Source organism: Pristiophorus japonicus, chromosome 3, assembly GCF_044704955.1.
Source record: "Pristiophorus japonicus isolate sPriJap1 chromosome 3, sPriJap1.hap1, whole genome shotgun sequence".
Lineage (NCBI taxonomy): Eukaryota > Metazoa > Chordata > Chondrichthyes > Pristiophoridae > Pristiophorus > Pristiophorus japonicus.
Genome location: NC_091979.1, coordinates 166268415 through 166293349, shown reverse-complemented (window position 1 = coordinate 166293349; position 24935 = coordinate 166268415). Strand labels below are relative to the sequence as shown.

The 24935-nt window shown below is 44.7% G+C and overlaps 1 protein-coding gene across 8 annotated transcripts in view; it reads right to left on the bottom strand.

Annotated features, from left to right (window-relative positions):
- Positions 1-24935, bottom strand: part of LOC139260001 (protein unc-80 homolog) — a 501022-nt gene that overhangs the window by 169561 nt on the left and 306526 nt on the right. For all 8 annotated transcript variants that reach the window (XM_070876044.1, XM_070876038.1, XM_070876039.1 and 5 more), the window contains 3 exons: positions 16726-16926; positions 9207-9314; positions 2992-3130 (listed from right to left, as the gene is read on the bottom strand). In XM_070876044.1, coding sequence (XP_070732145.1) covers positions 2992-3130; positions 9207-9314; positions 16726-16926 — 448 coding nt within the window. The remainder of the gene's footprint in view (positions 1-2991; positions 3131-9206; positions 9315-16725; positions 16927-24935) is intronic.

Here is a 24935-nt window from a genome sequence, read left to right as displayed (position 1 = left end):
AAATCCTGATACTTTCTCTCCTTCCCTGTTAGGACCTTTTCTATGAGGACCACCTGGTACCTTCAAGGAAACATAACACAGGCCATTCAAACCATTATGTCTGTTCTTCTCCACACCAACCACCTCATCTAATCCCACTCCCCTGCTTGCTCACCATACTCTTTAATAGTTCTCTTTTTCAAACAACTATTTAATTCCTTTTAAAAGAATGTATGGATTTTGCCCCAATTCCAAATTCTAACCATTTTCCGTGTAAAAGTCTTTTTCTAATTGCCCTTTTATTCTTTTTCCTGATCATCTCGTTATGGTCTCGCATAACAATGTAAACAATTTTTACATTTTAATCATTCATAATCTTGATCAGATCTCTATCAGATCACCCTTCATCCTACTCTGGCTCCAGTGAAAAACCCTAACTTCGCAAGTATCTTCATAACTGTAACCCCTCATCCCTGGCAGTTTCCTAGTGTATTTTTGCTGTACCATCTCCATTGTTAGTATATACTTCTGATAATGGGCTGCTCAAAACTCCACATAATACTCCATCTGCTGCCTAACTAAGATCTTGCACAAGTTCAATATTACCTCCTTGCTTTTCTATTCTATACAAAACCAAAGATTCCTTTTGCCTTTTTATGGTCTTACCTACTTGTGCTGTCATCTTTAATAGGAACATAGGAATTGTTGGATGAAAAAAGACCACGGTCCAATTAGTTTGCCATCTACATCCTGATAGTCACATGATACAACAATAACGTAGTTGTTGACTAATCACAGCAATCAATCTCTATTAATTAATCTACAACGGATCCAAACACAAGACAAGAAAAACCCCAGTGACGGAAATCTTTGAGAATCAGACCTAAAGTCACCTTTAGGACTAATGTCCTTTAGAGAAGAAAACTTGTCATTCTTACCTAGTCTGGCCTACATGTGACTCCAGACCCACAGCAATGTTGTATCAAACTGTTACAAAAAAGTGTAACAAGAATAAAACCGGACAGACCACCCGAGATCAATCTAGGCATAAGATTCAAATATGACAAAGGCACACTAAACCCAGTTAACCCTTCAAACTCCTCCTCATTAACATCTGGAGACCTGTGCCAAAGTTGTAAGAGCTGTTCCACAGACTAGTCAAGCAACAACCTGATATAGTCATACTCTCAGAATCATACCCATCAGCCAACATCCCAGACTCCTCCATCACCATCTCTAGGTATGTCCTTTCCCACCGGCAAGACAGACCCACCAGAGTTGGCGGCACAGTGGTAGAGAGTCAGGAGGGAGTGGCCCTGGGCATCTCAACATTGACTCCAGACCCCATGAAGTCTCATGAGATCAAGTCAAACATGGGCAAGGAAACCTCCTGCTGATCACCACCTAACATCCTCCATCAGCTGATGAATCGGTACACCTCCATGTTGAACACCACTTAGAAGAAGCACTGAGGGTAGTAAGGGTACAGAATGTATTCTGGGTGGGTGACTTCAATGTCCATCACCAAACGTGGCTCGGTAGCACCAAGATGGCCAAGTCCTGAAGGGCTGGGCTTGTGGCAGGTGGTGAGAGAACCAACATGAGGGAAAAACCTACATGACCACGTCCTCACCAATCCACCTGTTGCAGATGCCACAGATGTCCATGACAGTACTGGTATGAGTGACCACCGCACAATCCTTGTGGAGACAAAGTCAAGTCGCTACACCGAGGACACCCTCCCCCATGTTGTGCAGCACTACCACCGTACTAAAATGGCATAGATTCACAACAGATCTAGTAGCTCAAAATTGGGCATCCATGAGGTACGATGGGTCATCAGCAGCAGCAGAATTGTATTCCACCACAATCTGTAACATTCTACCATTATCATCAAGCCAGGCGACCAACCCTGGTTCAATGAGGAGTGTAGAAGAGCATGCCAGGAGCAGCACCAGGTGTACATAAGAACATAAGAATTGGAACAGGAGTAGGCCATCTCGCCCCTCGAGCCTGCTCCGCCATTCAACAAGATCATGGCTGATCTGGCCGTGGACTCAGCTCCACTTACCCGCCCGCTCCCCGTAACCCTTAATTCCCTTATTGGTTAAAAATCTATCTATCTGTGATTTGAATACATCAAAATGAAGCTGGTGAAGCTACAACACAGGACGACATGTATGCTAAACAGCACAAGCTGCACGCTATAGACAGAGTTAAGCGATCCCACACCAAGGGATCAGCTCAAAGCTCTGCAGTCTTGTCATATCCAGTCGTGAATGGTGGCGGACAATTAAACGTCCAACGGAAGAAGGTGGCTACAAAAATATACCCATCCTCAATGATGGTGAAGCCCAGCACATGAGTGCATAGCACAAGGCTGAAGCGTTTGCAACCATTTACAGACAGAAGAGCCAAGTGGATAATCCATCTCGGCTTCCTCGGAGGTTCCCACCATTACAGATGCCAATCTTCAGCAAATTTGATTTACTACACATAATATCAAGAAACGGCTGAGCGCACTGGATAAAGCACGAGCTATTGACCCCGACAACAATCCGACTGTCATGCTGAAGACTTGTGCTTCAGAATTAGCTGTGCCTCTAGCCAATCTGCTCCAATACAGCTACAACACTGGCATCTAACCGACAAAGTGGAAATTTGTCCAGGTATGTCCTGTCCATAGAAAGCAGGACAAATCCAATCCGGCCAACTATTGTCCCATCAGCCTACTCTCAATCATCAGCAAAGTGATTCTTCCCTGATAACAAAACAAGCTAAACGAAACAAGTGCTCAAACAATGAATTGCAATCTTAAAATTGCCACTGATGAAGATTTTCTACTGTGTGACTTTACTTATTTGGCATAATGATCATCACATCACTGAAAACTGGTTGCTACAAATAAATCACCAATCAAACATCAGGTTCTTCAAATTGATTGAATACATCACCCTTTAATAAGGTGCAGGTATAATATGTTATTATGTGTCACAATTAGACGTTTATTACCAGCTGCAGCAGCCATGTGTTCATCCACACTGAGGAGAAGCTCCCAAGCTGCAGGCTGTATGTCACCATACATGTCTTCAGTCAGTATAGGCGCAGCTTTGATCAACAAAGACAGTGGGGCTGGAGACAGGCTCATCACCTACAAAACAAATGGGGAGGCATCAAATAGAATTGTAAACTAGATTATGTTGCAGACATAATGGCAGTAATTTAAACCACAAAAAACAGGTGGTTTGGGGGTCAGGTGGGATGTTAAAATTTTTTAAATCTCAAACCCGATCCCAACCCACCCACTTCCGGTTTTATATCGAGGTCTTGTGCCTCATATTTAACCCATCTTTCAGATTCAACCCTAGTCGGCTAGGTTTCCAGGGCCTCAGGAAACCCGGCAGCTAAAGGGAGGCGAGGACTCCTTCGTGGCAAAGCTAAATGCCTTTACAGCATTGCCTATGGGACAGGTGGATCAGGAGTATTTCCTCCCGACTCAAGCTTACCTTCTTCCCTGTCCCCTCGTCAACCTCACCCACCCTCCCTGAAATCGGACCTCCCGGGTTTGGGCACAATTACAGATATCTCCAAGATATTCTGCATTCCTCAAACCACTGCATTCACCACATCCCAAGATTCACGCTCAACGCCATGTGTTGCCACATGCACACTCTCGACCTCTCTCTCAGCAGCACCACTCACTCAATCTCAAAGTTGGCCTGGCCTGCATTTCCATTTCATCCTACGCCTCATCTAGCGCATTAACAAAAACATTTTTTTCTTCCTTTCAGGTATCAAGGATCTCAAACTTCAACAACTCTTGGATATCAATGCCCTCCGGATTCGTCTTCTCCTTCACTTAGCTCTGACCTCCATCTCTCCTTCTAGTTACACTCTTGCCATGTTTTCACTATCCTCTCTGACCTTCCCCTTTCTGACCCTGAATGATCAGTCCTCAGCAAAGGCCTCAGCTTCATTCCCTTACCCCTCCACCTCAATGAATTTTGAGCTCGGCATGACGCTGAGCTCTTCTCCCGTTGTCTTCGCCCCCATGCCCACTTCTTTGACCAGGATTCGCAGACCCTTTCTCCCACCTAAAGAATTTTTGTTCCACTTGGACCCCCCTCACTGGCCTCTGACCCTTTCTAGATCTTTTCATTGAGAACTGCTGCTGTGACATCGGCCAATTCAATTTCTCTACTCTGTTCACGCACTTACAACGCTCTCAACAACATTTCCTTTGTTTTATGGGAACCAGAATTGGATACGTTACTCAAGACATGGTCTGTGCACTATACAGTTTGATCATCACTTCCTCTGACTTGTATTTTACTGTTTTTAGGCTATGTAATTAAAAAAAGAAATACTTGCATTTCTATAGTGTTTTACAGCCAATTAAGTACTTTTGAAGTGTAGTCACTGTTGTGCTGTAGAAAACGCAGCAGCCAATTTGTGCACAGCAAGGTCACACAAACAGCAATGTTATAATGACCAGATAATCTGTTTTTGTTATGTTGATTGAGCAATGGGATCTTTTACGCCCACCTGAGACAGTAGACAAGGCCTCGGTTTAACGTCTCATCAAAAAGAATCATTATCATCATAGGCGGTCCCTCGTATCGAGGATGACTTCCTTCCATGCCAAAAAGGGATGAGTTCACAGGTGTTTCAATGAAGGACTTAATATTCCAGGTCCCGAACTACATGTTGAAGGGTGGAAGATGTCTGTGCGTGGATTTTTTTAACGTGTGGTGGCCGTTGCACACCAGACACCACATGGGCTTAACGGAGCTAGGTCTTAGTCCAGTGGCAAGGCACCTCTGACAGTGCAGCACTTCCTCAGTACTGCACTAGAGTGTCAGCCTAGATTTTTTTTCAAGTCTCTGGAGTGGGACTTGAACTCACAACCTTCTGACTCAAGAGACGAGAGTTCTACACACTGAGCCACAGCTAACACAAGTTCAAAATCTTATTGACTTTCTCGATTGCAGCTCTGCATTGGTTGAATATGTTGAGTGTTAAATCTACTAAGAGTACTAAGTTTCTGTCAACTTCATCCTTAGCTATTTCAGCACACTTCACAGAGTATGAAAGTCACCTGTTTGTCCTTAATATGTGTAGTTCTTTACATTTGTCAGTATTACATTTTATTTACCATTGTTCAGCCCACTCACATACTTTGTTACTTTATTCTGAAATTGCTGGCTACATCCTTTGATTCCACTGCTCCTCCGAGTTTGGTATCATCTATAAATTTTATCAACTTCTAGTGTGGGGCTTGAACTCACAACTTTCTGACTGAGAGGTGGAAGTGCTATCCCTGAGCCAAGCTCGCACCTGGAATGAGTTGAATGCTCACTTTTCTGAGAACTGCCATGATCCTTTCATCAGAGACTAGGGTCCTGAACTTAAGGAAAGGTAACTTCGATGGTATGAGACGTGAACTGGCTAGAATAGACTGGCAAATGATACTTAGAGGGTGGATGGTGGATAGGCAATGGCAAACATTTAAAGATCACATGGATGAACTTTAACAATTGTACATCCCTGTCAGGAGTAAAAATAAAACGGGGAAGGTGGCTCAACCGTGGCTAACAAGGGAAATTAAGAATAATGTTAAATCCAAGGAAGAGGCATATAAATTGGCCAGAAAAAGCAGCAAACCTGAGGACTGGGAGAAATTTAGAATCCAGCAGAGGAGGGCAAAGGGTTTAATTAGGAGGGGGAAAATAGAGTATGAGAGGAAGCTTGCCGGGAACATAAAAACTGACTGCAAAAGCTTCTATAGATATGTGAAGAGAAAAAGATTAGTGAAGACAAACGTTGGTCCCTTGCAGTCAGATTCAGGTGAATTTATAATGGGGAACAAAGAAATGGCAGACCAGTTGAACAAATACTTTGGTTCTGTCTTCACGAAGGAAGACACAAATAACCTTCCGGAAGTACTAGGGGACCGAGGGTCTAGTGAGAAGGAGGAACTGAAGGATATCCTTATTAGGCGGGAAATTGTGTTAAGGAAATTGATGGGATCGAAGGCCGATAAATCCCTGGGGCCTGATGGTCTGCATCCCAGAGTACTTAAGGAAGTGGCCCCAAAAATAGTGGATGCATTGGTGATCATTTTCCAACAGTCTATCAACTCTGGATCAGTTCCTATGGACTGGAGGGTAGCTAATGTAACACCACTTTTTAAAAAAGGAGGGAGAGAGAAAACGGGTAATTATAGACAGGTTAGCCTGACATCAGTAGTAAGGAAAATGTTGGAATCAATTATTAAAGATGAAATAACAGCGCATTTGGAAAGCAGTGACAGGATCGGTCCAAGTCAACATGGATTTATGAAAGGGAAATCATGCTCAACAAATCTTCTGGAATTTTTTGAGAATGTAACTAGTAGAGTGAACAAGGGAGAACCAGTGGATATGGTGTATTTGGACTTTCAAAAGGCTTTTGACAAGGTCCCACACAAGAGATTAGTGTGCAAAATTAAAGCACATGGTATTGGGGGTAATGTACTGACGTGGATAGAGAACTGGTTGGCAGACAGGAAGCTGAGAGTCGGGATAAATGGGTCCTTTTCAGAATGGCAGGCAGTGACTAATGGGGTGCCGCAGCTATTTACAATATACATTAATTATTTAGATGAAGGAATTGAGTGTAATATCTCTAAGTTTGCAGATGACACTAAACTGGGTGGCGGTGTGAACTGTGAGGAGGATGCTAAGAGGCTGCAGGATGAATTGGACAGGTTAGGTTAGTGGGCAAATGCATGGCAGATGCAGTATAATGTGGATAAATGTGAGGTTATCCACTTTGGGGCAAAAACACGAAGGCAGAATATTATCTGAATGGCAGCAGATTAGGAAAAGGGGAGGTGCAACGAGACCTGGGTGTCATGGTACATCAGTCATTGAAAGTTGGCATACAGGTACAGCAGGCGGTGAAGAATGGTATGTTGGCCTTCATAGCTAGGGGTTTTGAGTATAGGAGCAGGGAGGTCTTACTGCAGTTGTACAGGGCCTTGGTGAGGCCTCACCTGGAATATTGTGTTCAGTTTTGGTCTCCTAATCTGAGGAAGGACGTTCTTGCTATTGAAGGAGTGCAGCGAAAGTTCACCAGACTGATTTCCGGGATGGCTGGACTGACATATGAGGAGAGACTGGATCGACTGGGTCTTTATTCACTGGAGTATAGAAGGATGAGAGGGGATCTCATAGAAACATATAAAATTTTGACGGGACTGGACAGGTTAGATGCAGGAAGAATGTTCCCGATGTTGGAGAAGCCCAGAACCAGGGGACAGAGTCTAAGGATAAGGGGTAAGCCATTTAGGACTGAGATGAGGAGAAACTTCTTCACTCAGAGAGTTGTTAACATGTGGAATTCCCTACCGCACAGAGTTGTTGATGCCAGTATATTGGATATATTCAAGAGGGAGTTAGATGTGGGCCTTACTGCTAAAGAGATCAAGAGGTATGAAGAGAAAGCAGGAAAGGGTTACTGAGGTGAATGATCAGCCATGATCTTATTGAATGGTGGTGAAGGCTCGAAGGGCCGACTGGCCTATTCCTGCACCTATTTTCTATGTTTCTATCTTAAGGGATTCCATCAAACTTCAAGTGTTTTAGCCAGAAAGGCAACTCTCTGGGAGATTAAGGCTATCCTCCATAAGCATGGTTGATAACGCTTGTGTGCTTTCCAATAACACCAGCTGGGCAACTCTATAACGAGGTCCATCCATCTCACCAGAGTTATCATTGAGCATACTGTTGGAATATTGAAAGAAAGCTTTCAGAACCTCGATCCATCTGGAAACATGCTGCACATCAGTTTAGCTAAGTGCTCAAGAATTATGATGCTGTATACTGCACAAATTTGCCTTGCAAATAACCCGCCTCAAATGATCCCACAGTTATCAAAGTGATCATGAAAAAGAACAGAAGTCTCAAGAGGATACAGAGAGCAACCCATTGCATGCCATACAGCTAACCACTGCATTTATAGTCCCTCCTCTGTATATTTTTGTCCTTCTCATTCTTTCTCTGTGCATCAAATGACACAGCTCCCATTCATGCCAACTTGCAAACCTTGCTGTGTGCATAGGAATGTGATTGCAACCAAAACATTAATGTTAATCGCTTCTGTTGCTTCTCCTTGCTGCCACTGTGTGATGTGTGACATCTTACATGTGGCCCTGTGCTTCTCCTAGGTGCTGTCTGGTGTCTGAAGTTTGTGAGGTAACTGGCTGCTGCATTTCAAGAGGAGTCTCTTGGGACTGAGATGGCCTTCATCACATGATAGCTAGGTACTGAGATGGAGCAGCTACAGGATGGAGTTCTTGTGCTACTGCATGAGCGGTCTGGCCTTGTATCTTTTCAGCCACATTTGCTGACATTGTCGGAGGCTGGCTGGAGGATGTGCAGGAATTGCCATTCTGAAAGAGCAGTATCATACATACCCTTCCCTGCTTTGCCACTAGACTGGGCACTTTCTCTGCATCACCACTGATCCAGATCGAACAGACATAATGGTATGAATGAGATCAGAGTAGTCTTGTCACCCATGTGATGCTTGTCTGCAACCTAACTCCAATCCCTTGGAGGTTGGACGACCTCCTTCTCATTGTGGCACCTTACTCCTCTATAGTTACAATCTGAGCATCGAAAGAAGAAATACATGCTACCTTTATGGCCTCTACCACAGAGCCTTCAGTAATGATGTCAATTGAGATGTGTTCTTGGAAGGTGTAGCTGTTTCCTCTTACCTTGCCTGACCTCAAAGGTCACAAAACTTCTTCCACTTTCCTCCTCTGGCTGACTTGCACTAGCACCATTTTCAATGTTGCCATGGAGAACTTGGTGGTCTCTTCTCTCTTGTAGAACTCAAAGACATTTTTAACGATCCTCTACATCATAACCTAACATGGTAAATGACTATCCCTTTAAGATGTTGCAGGACTTTAAATCCTGCCATAGCACTCCAGTGCCTGCATTTCAAAGGTTGAGCTCCGAAGGAATGGTGTTATTAATGCTTGGAGCTATGCTCAAATATTCTAATTAGCTTGACACTGGAAATTGCGGTGGATTATTACTGCTGGGGATATTTTCTGAATGGTAAAGCTGGACCAATTATTATACCTTGAAATGATGAATGGGAATGATTACGACATGCATCATATTTTAGCCCCAGAATAAAAACAAAAGCAGTTTGTAATTTTATAACTGTACCTGAGTCCTAATGTATTTCAACATTCCAGAATCCTTTTTCCCTTCCAAACTTGTAACAGGTATTCTTTTTTTCAAAGAAGGTGTACGCAGGCATGACTTCTCAGAGCACTGGAGAAGAAAAGAGAATCAATAAATCTTTAATTGCATTTCGTAACAAATAGTTTACGGTAATAGTCTAGAATTTCTACTTTTGGCATGGCTTAAGCATGAGTGATTATTGCTGGGTTTTAGACTTAGTCAAATGGAACTGTGCTGTTTTCACCCATTTGCCACAGTGTGCTTTACATAGCTTCAGATACAGCTTTGGATGGATGTAGCCAGCATACAAGTGATGGGACCAGAAATTGCATATAAATGAAATTTAAAAGGATGGATCCAATTAGAGGGGAAAAGTCACAAAGATGTTTATGCTGTTATCTTTTGCCTAATACTGAGGAAGGAGAGTAGAAAACCTGCATACTATCACAGAACACCCCCAACTGGAAACTGAGTGCTGATAAGTGGTCCATTCTTTATTTACTAACACCGAACAACCTATTAATGGATTGCTTCTCTACCTACAAATAAAAAGACAATAAAATGCAATTGATATTCGGGAAGGAAAGAGGGATGAAGGTGTAACTTCTGTCCAACCTGCAGCTTTCAGGTTAAATTTGTGTCGCTTTCTCATTTTTATCCAGCCCACGTAGCTCTATCTTTAAATCCCTTCCACCGGTAGAAACAACTGACCTGCAATCTACAATAGTTTATGGTGCAATAAGTGGCCAGTTCTTTGAACAACAACTTGTATTTAAATAGCGTCCTTAATGTAGAAAAACATCCCGAGGTGCTTCAAAGCTGCATAAGGAAAAAAATGGACACTGAGCCAAAGAACAAGCAATTAAGGAGGGTGTTCAAAAGCTTGGTCAAAGACGTGGGTTTTATCGAGGGTCTTAAATGAGGAGAAGGAAGAGAACATGAGGTGCCTGAGTTTGGTCAAACCTAAGTTCCACCCAGTTACCGTTGAAAAGACCGCTAAGATCCTGACGGTACTTTGGGCGGTAGTTTGATTTTAAAAAAATGGATAAAAAACGCCCAGCGAAAAAAATGGGCGTTACACGTAGATTCTGAGCAGCAGCGGGCGGTAGGTCATATTCTGGGCGGAAAAAGCCAAGGCTAGAGTTAGACCCAGGGAGGGGGGGAAACGGGAAAAAAATCTTCAACAAATGAAAAACAAACCATTACAAATCCTTCAGAGGATGTTTTCAAACAAAATCGCTGCAAAATAAATAAAAGCAAACCATTTCACTAACTTTTTCTTGCAAGTTTTCATACCTACCGTCAGGTAAGACCTGCCTCCAAGCGGTGGTCTTTTCTGCTGTTGGAGCGGAGGACCGCCCAGACCAATTGCGGGAGGGAGGGGGCGGGAGGACTTTTGTCGATGTTGCACACCGGCGTACATCAGCGGATGCTCCCCAGCAGTCTTCTCTCCCCACCGGCGTGAGAGCCTCACCAAACTCACTTGGAGGGAAGAGCGCCAAAAAAACAGGGAGACCGCCGAGTGCAGCCGGCATTAGGTTCACCAAATTCGGGCCCGAGGAGTTTGGAGATGGAATTCTAGTGCATGGGGTATAGGCAGTTGAAGGTACGGCCACCAATTGTTGAGCAAATTGAGGTGGGTGAGTAAGATGCAGTCATTAGAGGAACAGAAAGTTCTTGGGGGGGGTGGGGGTTGTAAAGCTGGAGGAAGTAACAGAAATAGGGAGGGGCGAGGTGGGGCCATTGGAGAGCATTAAAACATGAGGATCAGAATTATAAATTTGATTCGCTAGGGGACTGCAAGGGCAGAAGTGATGGGCCAGTGGAACTTGGTACAAGTTAGAATACAGGCAGAAGCGTTTTGGATGAGTTGAAGTTTATGGAGGATGAGAAGTCAACCAAGAGAGCATTGGAATTGTCAAATTTGGAAATGACAGGGGCATATAGATAAGGTTTTCAGTGGCAGATTGGCAAAGGTAGAGGTGGTCAATGTTAAGAGTCAAAATCAAAGCTAATATGACGATGATTTGTCTGCCATAGCAAAGGTTGAGGATATTGAGAAAAAAATGGTTAAGTTAGTCTAAGGAGTGGGAGAGAGGTCGTAGTGGTTGTACGTGTATGAGTAACTTGAGAGTTAGAGACTGTCAGAGATGCTCCAAATTTGGTTGTGTAATAGAGCTCCCCATAGTGGATTATTGCTCCATCTAGTGGACTACTGATGTACTGCAACTATTGATGTAAATAATAAAGGATCATGTGGCAAGACCTGTTAAGAGCCATCTGTGTGTGTGCTTCTTAGTGATGTCGTAAGAATATATCACAGGTTGTGACATTGAGCTTGACAATGAAAATAAAGAGAGATTTAGGGACCCAATAGAAAGTGCTTACAAGTAAATGTTATGGCAAAAAGCAAAACAAAGGGCAAAAGAGAGAGGAGAAATAATAAAATAGAGCAGGAAACACTAAACTAATACAAAACTAAACTAATACAGACAGCATATGGAATAAGTTTGTGGAATTGGAAGGAAAAGTGACACGTTTTAAATATAATAGACTGGGAGATTAAAATCTCAGAGCAGAGAGCTAGCAAATAACACGAGCACAATAAAACAGGTGGAGGAGTAGAAGTATGGGTTAAAGAGACATCAGGGTAGGCTATCCTACTGGGTAGTAATTAGGTGCTCTTTGTGTGTGCACTGATACTGCCTGATTATGTGGGGCCGGTTGTATTCATATATCGGCAAGCTTGTGGCCTATAGTGGGCCTGGTGTTAGGAGTTCACTGGGGGGAGAAAGTGGAAAACTGTATGTAAGCAGCATTGAAGATAATGGATAAAATTAAATGGTATGCAGCAACTTAAATTTGAGTATTTGGGGATAAAAATCTTGGTGGTCCTTGCAAAGGCTTCCAATAATTTAAGCAATATTTCAGCCTAGGTAAGGCTGTGTTTTTTTTCTATTAGTAATTCGCTGGATGTGAACATCGCTGTTAAGGCCGTCATTTATTGCCCTGCCCTAGTTGTTCTCAAGAAGGTGGTGGCAGGCCTTCCTCTTCATGTAGTCCATGCAGTGAAGGTGCACCAAAATGCGGTTAGATAGGGAATTCCACGATTTAGTAACAGCGATTTATGTCCAGGTCAGAATGGTGTGTGACTTGGATGAAAACTTAGAGGTAATGGTGTTCCCATGCACCTGCTACTCTTGGTGGAGGATGCAGGTTTGAGTCAAAGAAGCCTTGACGAGCCGATGCAGTGCATTCTGTAGATAGCACACACTGCAGTCACTGTGCACCAATGGTGGAGGGAGTGGACGTTTAGGCTAGTGGATGAGGTGTCGATCAAGTGGACTGCATTACCTGGATGATGTCAAGGTTCTTGAATATTGTTGCAGCTACACCCATCCAGGCAAGTGGAAAATATTCTTGACTCTTGACTTGTGCCTTGTAGGTGGTAGAGAGGCATTGTGAATCAGCCACTCCCATAAGATCATAAGGAATAGGAGTAGGCCTTATGGACCCTTTAACCTGCTTCGCAATTCAATATCATGGGTGATCTTCGACCTCAACTCCACTTTCCCGCCAGATCCCCATATCCCTTGATTCCCTTTCAGTCCAAATATCTATTGATCTCAGATTGAATATACTCAACGGCTGAGCATTCACAGCCCTATGGGTTAGATAATTCCAAAGATTCACAACCCTCTGATTAAAGAAATGTCTCTTCATCTCTGTCCTAAGACTATGCCCCCTAGTTCTAGACTCTCCAGCCAGGGGAAACAGCCTCTCAGCATCTAACCTGTCAAGCACTCTCAAAATATTATATGTTTCAATGAGATCACCTCTCGTTCTTCTAAACTCCAGAGAATATAGGCCCATTCTACTCAATCTCTCTTCATAGGACAACCCTCTAATCCCAGGAATCAATCTAGTGAACCTTTGTTGCACCCACCTCCAAGGCAAGTATATCCTTTCTTAGGTAAGGAGACCAAACTGTACACAGTACTCCAGGTGTGGTTTCATCAAAGCCTTGTACAATTGCAACAAGACTTCCATTACTCTTGTACTCCAACCCCCTTCCAATAAAGGCTAACATACCATTTGCCTTCTCAACTGCTTGCTGTACCTGCATGTTAACTTTTCGTGTTTCGGGTGACACCAAAATCCCTCTGAAAACAAACTTTTAATAGTTTCTCACCATTTAAAAAATATTCAGTTTTTCTATTCTTCCTACCAAAATTTACTAGACTCTCATCTTTTAATATTATGCTTTTCTATTCTTCCTACCAAAGTTGATTATTTCATATTTCCGCACATTATCTGCCACCTTTTTGCATTATCACTTAACCCATCTATATCCCTTTTTCAGATTCTTTGCATCCTCCTCACAGCTTACTTTCCCTCTTAGCTTTGTATCATCAGCAAAATTGAATACATTACACTTGGTCCCTTCATATAGATTGTAAATAGCTGAGGCCCTAGTACTGATCCTTGCGGCACCCCACTAATATAAGCCTGCCACCTGAAAATTACCTGTTTATTCCTACACTCTGTTTTCTGTCCTTTAACCAATCCTCTATCTACTCTATCCTCTATATTACCCCCAAGCCCATGAACCCTAATTTTGTGCAACAACCTTTCATGTGCCACCTTATCGAATGCCTTTTGAAAATACACTACATCCACTGGTTCCCCTTTATCTACCCTGCTAGTTACATCCTCAAAACCTCTAATTGATTTGTCATACACAATTTCCCTTTCATAAATAAAACCATGTTGACTCTGCCTAATCATATTATGATTTTCTAAGTGCCCTGCTACCACTTCTTTAATAATGAATTCTAACATTTTCCCAATGACTGCTGTCAGGGTAACTGGCCTGCAGTTCCCTATTTTCTCTCTCCCTCCTTTCTTGAATATCCTACAGAATATTCAGCTTCTGAACCACTCCAGTACACAGTCCACAACATTTATATGGCTGGTCTAGTTTGGGTAACCACATTTGTTTGGCAATACCCAGTGACTGGCACAATAATCGTGGTGGTGTGAAACTGAGTATTTGGTCAAAGGAAGGAGGAGTGCAACATTCAAACTCCCTATGTGATGGCTAACAATGTAGAGATGGTTCTGAGTAAGCTGAAACTAGGAGCTTTGCCTAGTTTTCCATTCCAGGACACATGCCTCATTGCAACCTGCTTGGAGGCAGAGGCAGAGAACTTGAGGGTACACATGCCAGTGCCAACATGTTAGCTGCTGGTAAATTTGCATCAAATGGCACAGCTTTGTCACTACCTCCCTGGAGAATAGGAGAATCTCAGGCAGAACTCCTCTTGTATGTGTGCCTCTGCTTTTACATGTGGTTGTGAGGGTACAGCCAGAAAGTATACTCTGTCTCTGTTGCAATGTGACCTAGCTGGCAAACCTTTTGTTGCTCCTCCAAAAAAACATAAATAAAGGGAGAGTCCCTCAGGACAAACCATTCTGTCAATATTGTGGATGCTTAAAAAAAAGGAGTGCCCAAACACTTGAAACAAAGCCTCTCTGGCTTGTGTTTTACATCTAAGGATACAGTCAGCAATATAGCCCTTGTAAAGAGAAGCTTTGCTCAACAAGAGTGTGGGTCAGAGATAGAGTTAAAACACTGAGGCACCAATTTTCCAAACCGTGCCCCTGTTGAGCGAGGCTGCCCCACCTAAAGCACAGGATTGTTGAAGTTATCCCTAGTTTTTAGTAACAACGCAGGCATAATCCATAGGGTAGAAGTAGAAGATGTCTTGGATCTAGATTCTGAACAATTTAAAACTTTTAGGTAGCTGGGCCAATAGCATAACAGTAACATAATAGTATGACAGAAGTATAATATGGGAGCAAAAACCAAAAAGACAGAACGTGCATTAAATGGAACAGTGGTACAGCATGCTAACCTGAAAAAGCACAGTGCTTAGCTGCAGTGAAAAGACAACAAAGGTACTGGGTTGCATCAGCAGATGGATGGAGGTTGCATGGTTATTGCATATGGTATTAGTCAGATCCCAACTTGAACAGTGTGTGCAGTACTGGTCACCTGATCAGTAGGTAAAGAATTGAGTCACAAAGGTGATTCTAGGGCCCCTATTTTCCACTTGCTGGATTTTTGGCACCCGCACATGTTAACTTATGATTTTTTTATGTACATTTGCGCCAGAAAAAAAAAAATCGGGACTTTCGGCAAAGAAATATTTGAATTTAGCGCAGCGCTCTTCGAAGTTAGTCTGGGGGACGGAGCTTCAAGTCTGCGCTAAAAATTCTCTCGGCATGCGCAAAAAGCTGAAGTTGCCAGGGCAACCAGAGACGCTGAAGCAAGCTGAAGCCCTTTCCCCCGAAAAGACTGCTACCCCACCATTGCCGAAAGGGCCATAAAGGACCTCTCCCCCGGCTGGACCCGAGGCCAATTCTCCCACCAGCCCCCGGCTGGACCCGCTGCAATCCCGGGCCAAATGGCCCTCCTGCTTCTGAACTTCAACTCGCAGGGGGAGCGGAGAGGGCCATTCGGCCTGGGATTGCAGTGGGTCCAGCGGGGGGTAGCAGTCCTTTGGCCCGGGATTGCAGCGGGGGGAGCAGTCCTTTCGGCCCAGAAATCTTCTTCCCTTGCTCTAAAAAGAGTTCCCTGTGAAAAAAAAGTATTTTATTTTGTATTCTTATTGCCCCGCTCCTGCCCTCTCGTGTGCCGTGCCGATTCCTTAACTTAACCGATGGGTCTTTTTTGCAGCGCTTTTGGCCAGTGTGCGCCGAGCTGAAAAATATCGTGGATGGCCAAATTCAGTTAAAGGGCCATAAACGGCGCGGAAATCAGTTTTCAACCAGACCTGCACCAAAAACATCTTGCGTACAAAAAACCGCCGCTGACAGTCGCCATCGGCGTAGAAACTTTGAGCAAAATCATGATTGCTCAAAAAAAATCAGCAGACGCCAAAAAAACAGCGCCCAATGGTGGCGAAAATAGAGCATGAGCAAAGATTACAGAAATTGGGCTTTTGGTTCTTTGAAAAAGAACAGATTTCAAGATGACTTAATTATAATTTTCAAGATTAAAAAGAGTTTGCATTTATATAGAGCCTCAGATCTCTCAGAAACATTCCAAAGTGCATCACATAGAATTAATTATTTTGCACACAGTAAAGTCACATAAACAGTACTGAAATGAGTGACCAGTTAATGTTTTTGATGGGGTTTTTGAAAGCGAAATCTTGGCCAAGACACCTGTCCCTATTCGAGTACTGCTATAGACTCTTTAACGTCCACCTGAACCACCAGAATAAGAAAACGAGTGGCACCTCCAAAAATGTAGCACTCCTTCAAACTGCACATGTGATCGGAATTGAGACAAAAGTAATCCAACAAACTGTGTAGTATTATAATGGGTTCAAATGTCAGAGGGCATAATTAAAAATAAGGAAGTTAGGCATAAGAGGCAGTGTTCGGCAGAACCTATTCATCTAAAAGTTAAGAGCTGCAGAATGATAAGTACCTCCTTTGATTTCTTGGCCCTCAAGCCTATTTTGCTTGCAGTGTCATCATCTCGGACTGAATCCACTGTGTCTCCATAGAGGAGTTTGATTGCCCGCACAAGCCGAGCACAAGATCGGCTGTGATGCTGGTAACAACGAGGGTGGCAGTAATCAACATGACAGCAGATGAAACTTTGTTGGCTGCACAACAAAATCATAACCTGGAAAAAAGGAACATAACATTAGTAGCAAATTTATCGACTGGATGAAAAATTTGACAACATAAAGCTGAATACCAGTGTCACAAACCATAGAATGGTACAGCACAGAAGGAGGCCATTTGGCCCAGAGTTTCTGTCGGCTCTTTCGAAAAGCAATCCACTAAGTCCCACTCCCTTGCTCTTTCCCTATACCCCTGTAATTTTTTCTCCTTCAAGTATTTATCCAATTCCTTATTGGAGGCTACTATAGAGTCTTTATCCACTAGCCCAAAAGGCAGTGCATTCCAAATCATAACCGCTTGTTGTGTAAAAAGGTTTTTCCTGATGTCACCTCTGGTTCTTTGGTTATCAACCCTTCAGCCATTGGAAATTGTTTCTTTTTATTTACTCTACTAAACCCTTCATGATTTTAAACACCTCAATCAAATTTCCTCGTAGTCTTCTCTGCGACAAGGAGAACAACCCCACTTTCTCCAGTCTATCCATGTAACTGTAATCCCTCATCCCTGGAACCATTCCAGTAAATCTCTTCTGTACCTCTCCAAAGCCTTCATACCTTTTCTAAATTGTGGTGCCCAGATTTGGGCACAATACTCCAAATGGGGCCACACTAGTGTTTTAAATTGGTTTAGCATGACTTCCTGGCATTTGTACTCTATGTTTCTGGGCTAAAAATCCGATGGTGGTGTGGGCAGGATGGAAAAATTGGCACTACGGACTAATTAACATTCATCATCATCATAGGCAGTCCCTCGGAATCGAGGAAGACTTGCTTTCACCCCTAGCATGAGTTCTTAGGTGGCTGTACAGTCCAATACAAGAACCACAGTCTCTGTCACAGGTGGGACAGGTTGAAGGGAAGGGTAGGCGGGGAGCCTGGTTTGCCGCATGCTCCTTCTGCTGCCTGCGCTTGATTTCTGCATGCTCTCGGCAACGATACTCGAGGAGCTCAGCGCCCTCCCGGATGCACTTAGGGCGATCTTTGGCCAGGGACTCCCAGTGTCAGCAGGAATGTCGCACTTTATCAGGGAGGCTTTGAGGGTGTTCTTTGAGGGTGCCCACCTTTGGCTCGTTTGCCGTGGACGAGTTCCAGGTAGAGCGCTTGCTTTGGGAGTCTCGTGTCTGGCATGCGAACTATGTGGCCTGCCTAGCATAGCTGATCAAGTGTGGTCAGTGCTTCAATGCTGGAGATGTTGGCCTGGACGAGGACGCTAATGTTTGTGTGTCTGTCTTCCCAGGGGATTTGTAGGATCTTGCAGAGACAGCATTGGTGGTATTTCTTCAGCGACTTGAGATGCCTACTGTACATGGCCCACGTCTCTGAGCCATACAGGAGGGCAGGTATTACTACGGCCCTGTAGACCATGAGCTTGGTTGAGTTTTGAGGGCCTGGTCTTCAAACACTTTTTTCCTCAGGCGGCCGAAGGCTGCACTGGCGCACTGGCGGCAAGGTTGGATCTCGTCGTCAATGCCTGCTCTTGTTGAAAGGAGGCTCCCGAGATAAGGGAAGTGGTCCACGTTGTCCAGAGCCGCGCCATGGATATTGATGTCTGGGGGGCAGTGCTTTGAGAACAGGCTGGTGGAGGACCTTTGTCTTACTGATGTTTAGCATAAGGTCCATGCTTTCATATGCCTCAGTAAATACGTTGACTATGTCCTGGAGTTCAGCTACTGTGTGTGCACAGACGCAGGCGTCGTCCGCGTACTGTAGCTCGACGACAGAGATTGGAGTGATCTTGGACCTGGCCTGGAGACGGCGAAGGTTGAACAGCTTCCCACTGGTTCTGTAGTTCAGTTCCATTCCAGTGGAGAGCTTGTCAACTGTGAGGTGGAGCATGGCAGCAAGGAAGATTGAGAAGATTAACATTAGCACAGCGCTAAATGCAGTGTGCAACGCTGTCCTAGTGGTGTTCGTCCCGGCACGAGGGCCCACTGTAACGTAGCCAAAGGATCATTGCAGCATGAACAGCATGCTCTAAAAGTGAGTCTGTCATTTCAGAAACCAGTTCAGTCCCTTATAGGGAAACTGTTATGTTCAGAACAACGCCACAAGACTGTATATTGTAAGTTCAAACTGTTGTGACCTTGGTCTCTTTAATGTAACTCCAGAGTGAGGAAGCAGCATGGTAGACTGCCTTTTATACCTGCTTGCGCGGGGTGTGCAGGTGGCCCTTGGGTCTACCACAGGTGCGCCCCCTGGTGGCAAGTCTTACACATTGGTAATGTTTACATACATAACATCATTGCCCCTGAAAGTCTTAGATACAAGTTATTTACAAGTTGAGGCGATCCGGGGCTCTGCGTTCCCGGGTTGATCGCCTGAGTGCTCTCTTCATTAGCAATTCTGCAGGGGGAACCCAGGTAAGCGAGTGGGGTTGTGTGCGGTAGCTGAGCTGGATCTGAGATAACCGGGTCTGCAGGGAACCGTCTGTCACACGTTTCAAGCTCTGCTTGATGGTTTGGACTGCCCGTTCCTCTTGACTATTGGATGCGGGCTTAAATGGCGCAAATCTGACATGTTTGATGCCATTGTGGGTCATGAACTCGTTGAATTCCGAGTTGGTGAAACATGGTCCATTGTCACTAACAAGGACGTCGGGCAAACCATGGGTGGCGAACATGGCCCGGAGGCTTTCAATGGTGACAGTGGACGTACATAACGACATATTATACATTCAATCCATTTAAGAGTAAGCGTCCACTGCTACTAGGAACATCTTTCCTAGAGAGGGGCCAGCGAAATCTACGTGGACCCTGGACCACAGTTTGGAGGGCCGTGACCACAGACTCAGTGGGGTTTCCCTTGGGTGCATTGCTTAACTGTGAGCAAGTGTTACAATGGTGTACGCATGACTCCAATTCCGAGTCAATGCCGAGCCACCAAACGTGCGACCTGGTGATAGCCTTTATCATGATTATGCCTGGGTCGGCTCTGTGAAGGTCGCGTATAAATGTTTCCCTGCCTTTTTTTTTGGCAAAACTACACGATTCCCCCATAGGAGACAGTCCGAATGGATAGATATTTCATCCTTGCGTCGGTGGAACGGCTTAATTTCGTCTTGCATTTCCCCAGGAACTGCCGACCAGCTCCCATTGAGGACGCAGCTTTTTACTAATGATAGCACAGGGTCCTGGCTAGTCCAGGTACTGATCTGGCGAGCCGTGACGGGTAACCCCTCGCTCTCAAAAGCATCCATTACAAGAAGCAAGTCTGCGGGTTGCGCCATTTCCATGGTAGCCAACTGAGGGCATCAGCATAGTTCTCAGTGCCTGGTCTGTAGCGACTTACATAGTCATACGCAGATAACGTTAGTGCCCATCTTTGGATGCAGGACGAAGCATTGGTATGAATACCTTTGCTTTCTGAGAACAGCGAAATGAGCGGCCTGTGGTCGGTTTTGAGCTCGAACCAGAATCCAAGTAGGTATTGGGGTGCATTTTCTTAACTCTGCATACGCATGCTAATGCTTCTTTCTCAACCATACTGTAGGCTCTGTCGGGAGGCGGAGACGGGAGATCGCTGAGGCCTACAAGAGACCCATCAGTCCGGGGAGCAGCACGTCGTGTTGGGAGGCGGAGCGGGAGATCGCTGAGGTCTACAAGAGGCCCGTCAGTCCGGGAAGCAGCAGCGTCGTGTCGGGAGGCGGAGCGGGAGATCGCCGAGGCTTACAAGAGGCCAGCCGGTGCAGCTGCATCAGAGTGAGAAAGCAAAAAAGTAGAAAGAAATCGAAAGATGACGTCACAGCCAAGGGGGTAAGTGATTGGCTGGTGATTGGTAAGTAGTTTTTCTTTTTCTTTTCTTTATCAGTAAGTAACATTTAGCATTATTGTTGATAAATTAAGTTAATCTAAGGGTTAAGTCATGGCAGGAGAGCTTGGACAGGTGTTATGCTCCTCCTGTAATATGTGGGAAGTCAGGGACGCTTCCAGTGTCCCTGACGACTACATGTGCAGGAAATGCATCTGCCTGCAGCTCCTGACAGACCGTATTGCGGCACTGGAGCTGCGGGTGGATTCACTCTGGAGCATCCACGATGCTGAGAATGACGTGAGTATCACATTGAGTGAGTTGGTTTTACTGCAGGAATAAGATACACAGCCAGATAGGAAATGGGTAACCAACAGGAAGAGCAGTGCAATGAAGGTAGTGCAGGTGTCCCCTGCGGTCATCCCCCTGCAAAACAGATACACCGCTTTGGGTACTGTTGAGGGGGATGACTCATCAGGGGACAGCAGCAGCAGCCAAGTTCATGGCACTGTGGGTGGCTCTGCTGCAGAGGAGGGCAGGAAAAAGAGTGGGAGAGCTATAGTGGTATGAGATTCTATTGTACGGGGAATAGATAGACGTTTCTGCGGTCGCAACCGAGACTCCAGGATGGTATGTTGCCTCCCTGGTGCAAGGGTCAAGGATGTCTCGGAGCAGGTGCAGGACATTTTGAAAAGGGAGGGTGAACAGCCAGTTCTCGTGGTGCATATAGGTACCAATGATATCGGTAAAAAATGGGATGAGGTCCTACAAGACGAATTTAGTGAGCTAGGAGCGAAATTAAAACGTAGGACCTCAAAAGTAGTAATCTCAGGATTGCTACCAGTGCCACGTGATAGTCAGAGTAGGAATCGCAGGATAGCTCAGATGAATACGTGGCTTGAGGAGTGGTGCAGAAGGGAGGGATTCAAATTCCTGGGACATTGGAACCGGTTCTGGGGGAGGTGGGACCAGTCCAAGCCGGACGGTCTGCACCTGGGCAGGACCGGAACCAATGTCCGAGGGGGCGTGTTTGCTAGTGCTGTTGAGCAGGAGTTAAACTAATATGGCAGGAGGATGGGAACCTATGCAGGGAGACAGAGGGAAGTAGAATGGGGGCAGAAGCAAAAGATACAAAGAAGAAAAGTAAAAGTGGAGGGCAAATAAACCTAAAGCAAAAAGCAAAAAGGGCCACATTACAGCAAAATTCTGAAGGGGCAAAGTGTGTTAGAAAGACAAGGCTGAAGGCTCTGTTCCTCAATGCGAGGAGTATTCGGAATAAGGTGGACGAATTAACTGCGCAGATAGCAGTTAACGGTTATGATGTAATTGGCATCACGGAGACATGGTTCCAGGGTGACCAAGGTTAGGAACTCAACATCCAGGGGTATTCAACATTTAGGAAGGATAGACAGAAAGGAAAAGGAGGCAGGGTGGCATTGCTGGTTAAAGAAGAAATTAATGCAATAGTAAGGAAGGACATTAGCTTGGATGATGTGGAATCGGTATGGGTGGAGCTGCGGAATACCAAAGGGCAGAAAACGCTAGTGGGAGTTGTGTACAGCCACTAAACAGTAGTAGTGAGGTTGGGGGCAGCATCAAACAAGAAATTAGGGATGCGTGCAATAAAGGTACAGCAGTTATCATGGGTGACTTTAATCTACATATTGATTGGGCTAACCAAACTGGTAGCAATGCGGTGGAGGAGGATTTCCTGGAGTGTATTAGGGACGGTTTTCTAGACCAATATGTCGAGGAACCAACTAGAGAGCTGGCCATCCTAGACTGGGCGATGTGTCATGAGAAATGACTAATTAGCAAACTTGTTGTGCGAGGCCCCTTGGGGAAGAGTGACCATAATTTGATAGAATTCTTTATTAAGATGGAGAGTGACACAGTTAATTCGGAAACTAGGGTCCTGAACTTAAGGAAAGGTAACTTGGATGGTATGAGGTGTGAATTGGCCAGAATTGACTGGCAAATGATACTTGAAGGGTTGACAGTGGGTAGGCAATGGCAAACATTTCAAGATCACATGGATGAACTTCAACAATTGTACATCCCTGTCTGGTGTAAAAATAAAACGGGGAAGGTGGCTCAACCGTGGCTAACAAGGGAAATTAAGGATAGTGTTAAATCCAAGGAAGAGGCATATAAATTAGCCAGAAAAAGCAGTAAACCTGAGGACTGGGAGAAATTTAGAATTCAGCAGAGGAGGACAAAGGGTTTAATTAAGAGGAGGAAAATAGAGTACGAGAGGAAGCTTGCAGGGAACATAAAAACTGACTGCAAAAGCTTTTATAGATATGTGAAGAGAAAAAGATTAGTAAAGAGAAACGTAGGTCCCTTGCAGTCGGATTCAGGGGAATTTATAATGGGGAACAAAGAAATGGCAGACCAATTGATCAAATACTTTGGTTCTGTCTTCACGAAGGAAGACACAAATAACCCTCCGGAAGTATCAGGGGACCGAGGGTCTAGTGAGAAGGACGAACTGAAGGATATCCTTATTAGGTGTTCGGAAAATTGATGGGATTGAAGGTCGATAAATCCCTGGAGCCTGATAGTCTGCATCCCAGAGTACTTAAGGAAGTGGCCCTAGAAATAGTGGATGCATTGGTGATCATTTTCCAACGGTCTATCGACTCTGGATCAGTTCTGGACTGGAGGGTAGCTAATGTAACACCACTTTTTAAAAAGGGAGGGAGAGAGAAAACGGGTAATTATAGACCAGTTAGCCTGACAACAGTAATGGGGAAAATGTTGGAATCAATTATTAAGGATGAAATAGCAGCGCATCTGGAAAGCAGTGGCAGGATCGGTCCAAGTCAGTATGAATTTATGAAAGGGAAATCTTGCTTGACAAATCTTCTGGAATTTTTTGAGGATGTAACTAGTAGAATGGACAAGGGAGAACCAGTGAATGTGGTATATTTAGACTTTCAAAAGGCTTTTGACAAGGTCCCACACAAGAGATTGGCGTGCATAATCAAAACACATGGTATTGGGGGTAATGTACTGACAGGGATAGAGAACTGGTTGGCAGACAGGAAGCAGAAAGTCGGGATAAACGGGTCCTTTTCAGAATGGCAGACAGTGACTAGTGGAGTGCCGCAAGGCTCAGCACTGGGACCCCAGCTAATTACAAGATACATTAATGATTTAGACAAAGGAATTGAGTGTAATATCTCCAAGTTTGCAGATGACACTAAACTGGATGGCGGTGTGAGCTGTGAGGAGAACGCTAAGAGGCTGCAGGATGACTTGGACAGGTTAGGTGAGTGAGCAAATACATGGCAGATGCAGTATAATGTGGATAAATGTGAGGTTATCCACTTTGGGGGCAAAAACACGAAGGCAGAATATTATCTGAATGGCGGCAGATTAGGAAAAGGGGAGGTGCAACGAGACCTGGGTGTCATGGTTCATCAGTCATGGAAAGTTGGCATGCAGGTACAGCAGGCAGTAAAGAAGGAAAATGGTATGTTGGCCTTCATAGCTCGGGGATTTGAGTATAGGAGCAGGGAGGTCGTACTGCAGTTGTACAGGGCCTTGGTGAGGCCTCACCTGGAATATTGGGCCCAAGTTTCCACATGATTCGCGCCTGATTTTTAGGAGCAACTGGTGGAGAACGGACTATTTTAGAAATCGCAATTCTCCACATTTTTTTTTCTGCAGTTCTAGTCAGGTAGGACAGTTCCAGTTTAGAACAGAATTTTTTCTTCAAAAGGGGGCGTGTCCGGCCACTGACGCCTGATTTCAAAGTTTCCACAGTGAAAATGTACTCCAAACTAAAGTAGAATGGAGCCAGTGAAGATTTTTGTAGAACTGAAAAAACCTGTTCTACACATTAAAAAATCAGGCGCTGGTTACAAATTAGGCGTCCAGAACGAGGTGGGGGGGGAGGGGGGGGAAGGGAACTCATTAAATTCAACAATAAATCCTTATTTATACTTCTACAAATATTATACAAATAAATCCAACCTGAATAAACATTTATAAGCCAAGAAAAGATTAAATAAACCATCTTCCTACCTGTGTGAAAGTGCTTCAGCCAGGGAGAATTCTGCAGCCGTTCGTGCCGCTGAGTGGGAGGGGGAGAGAGAGAGAGAGAGAGAGAGGGAGGGAGAGAGAGGGGGGGTGGGAGGGAGGAAGAGAGAGGGGGGGGAGGGAGGGAGAGAGAGAGAGAGGGAGGGAGAGAGAGGGGGGGTGGGAGGGAGGAAGAGTGAGGGGGGGGAGGGAGGGAGAGAGAGAGAGAGGGAGG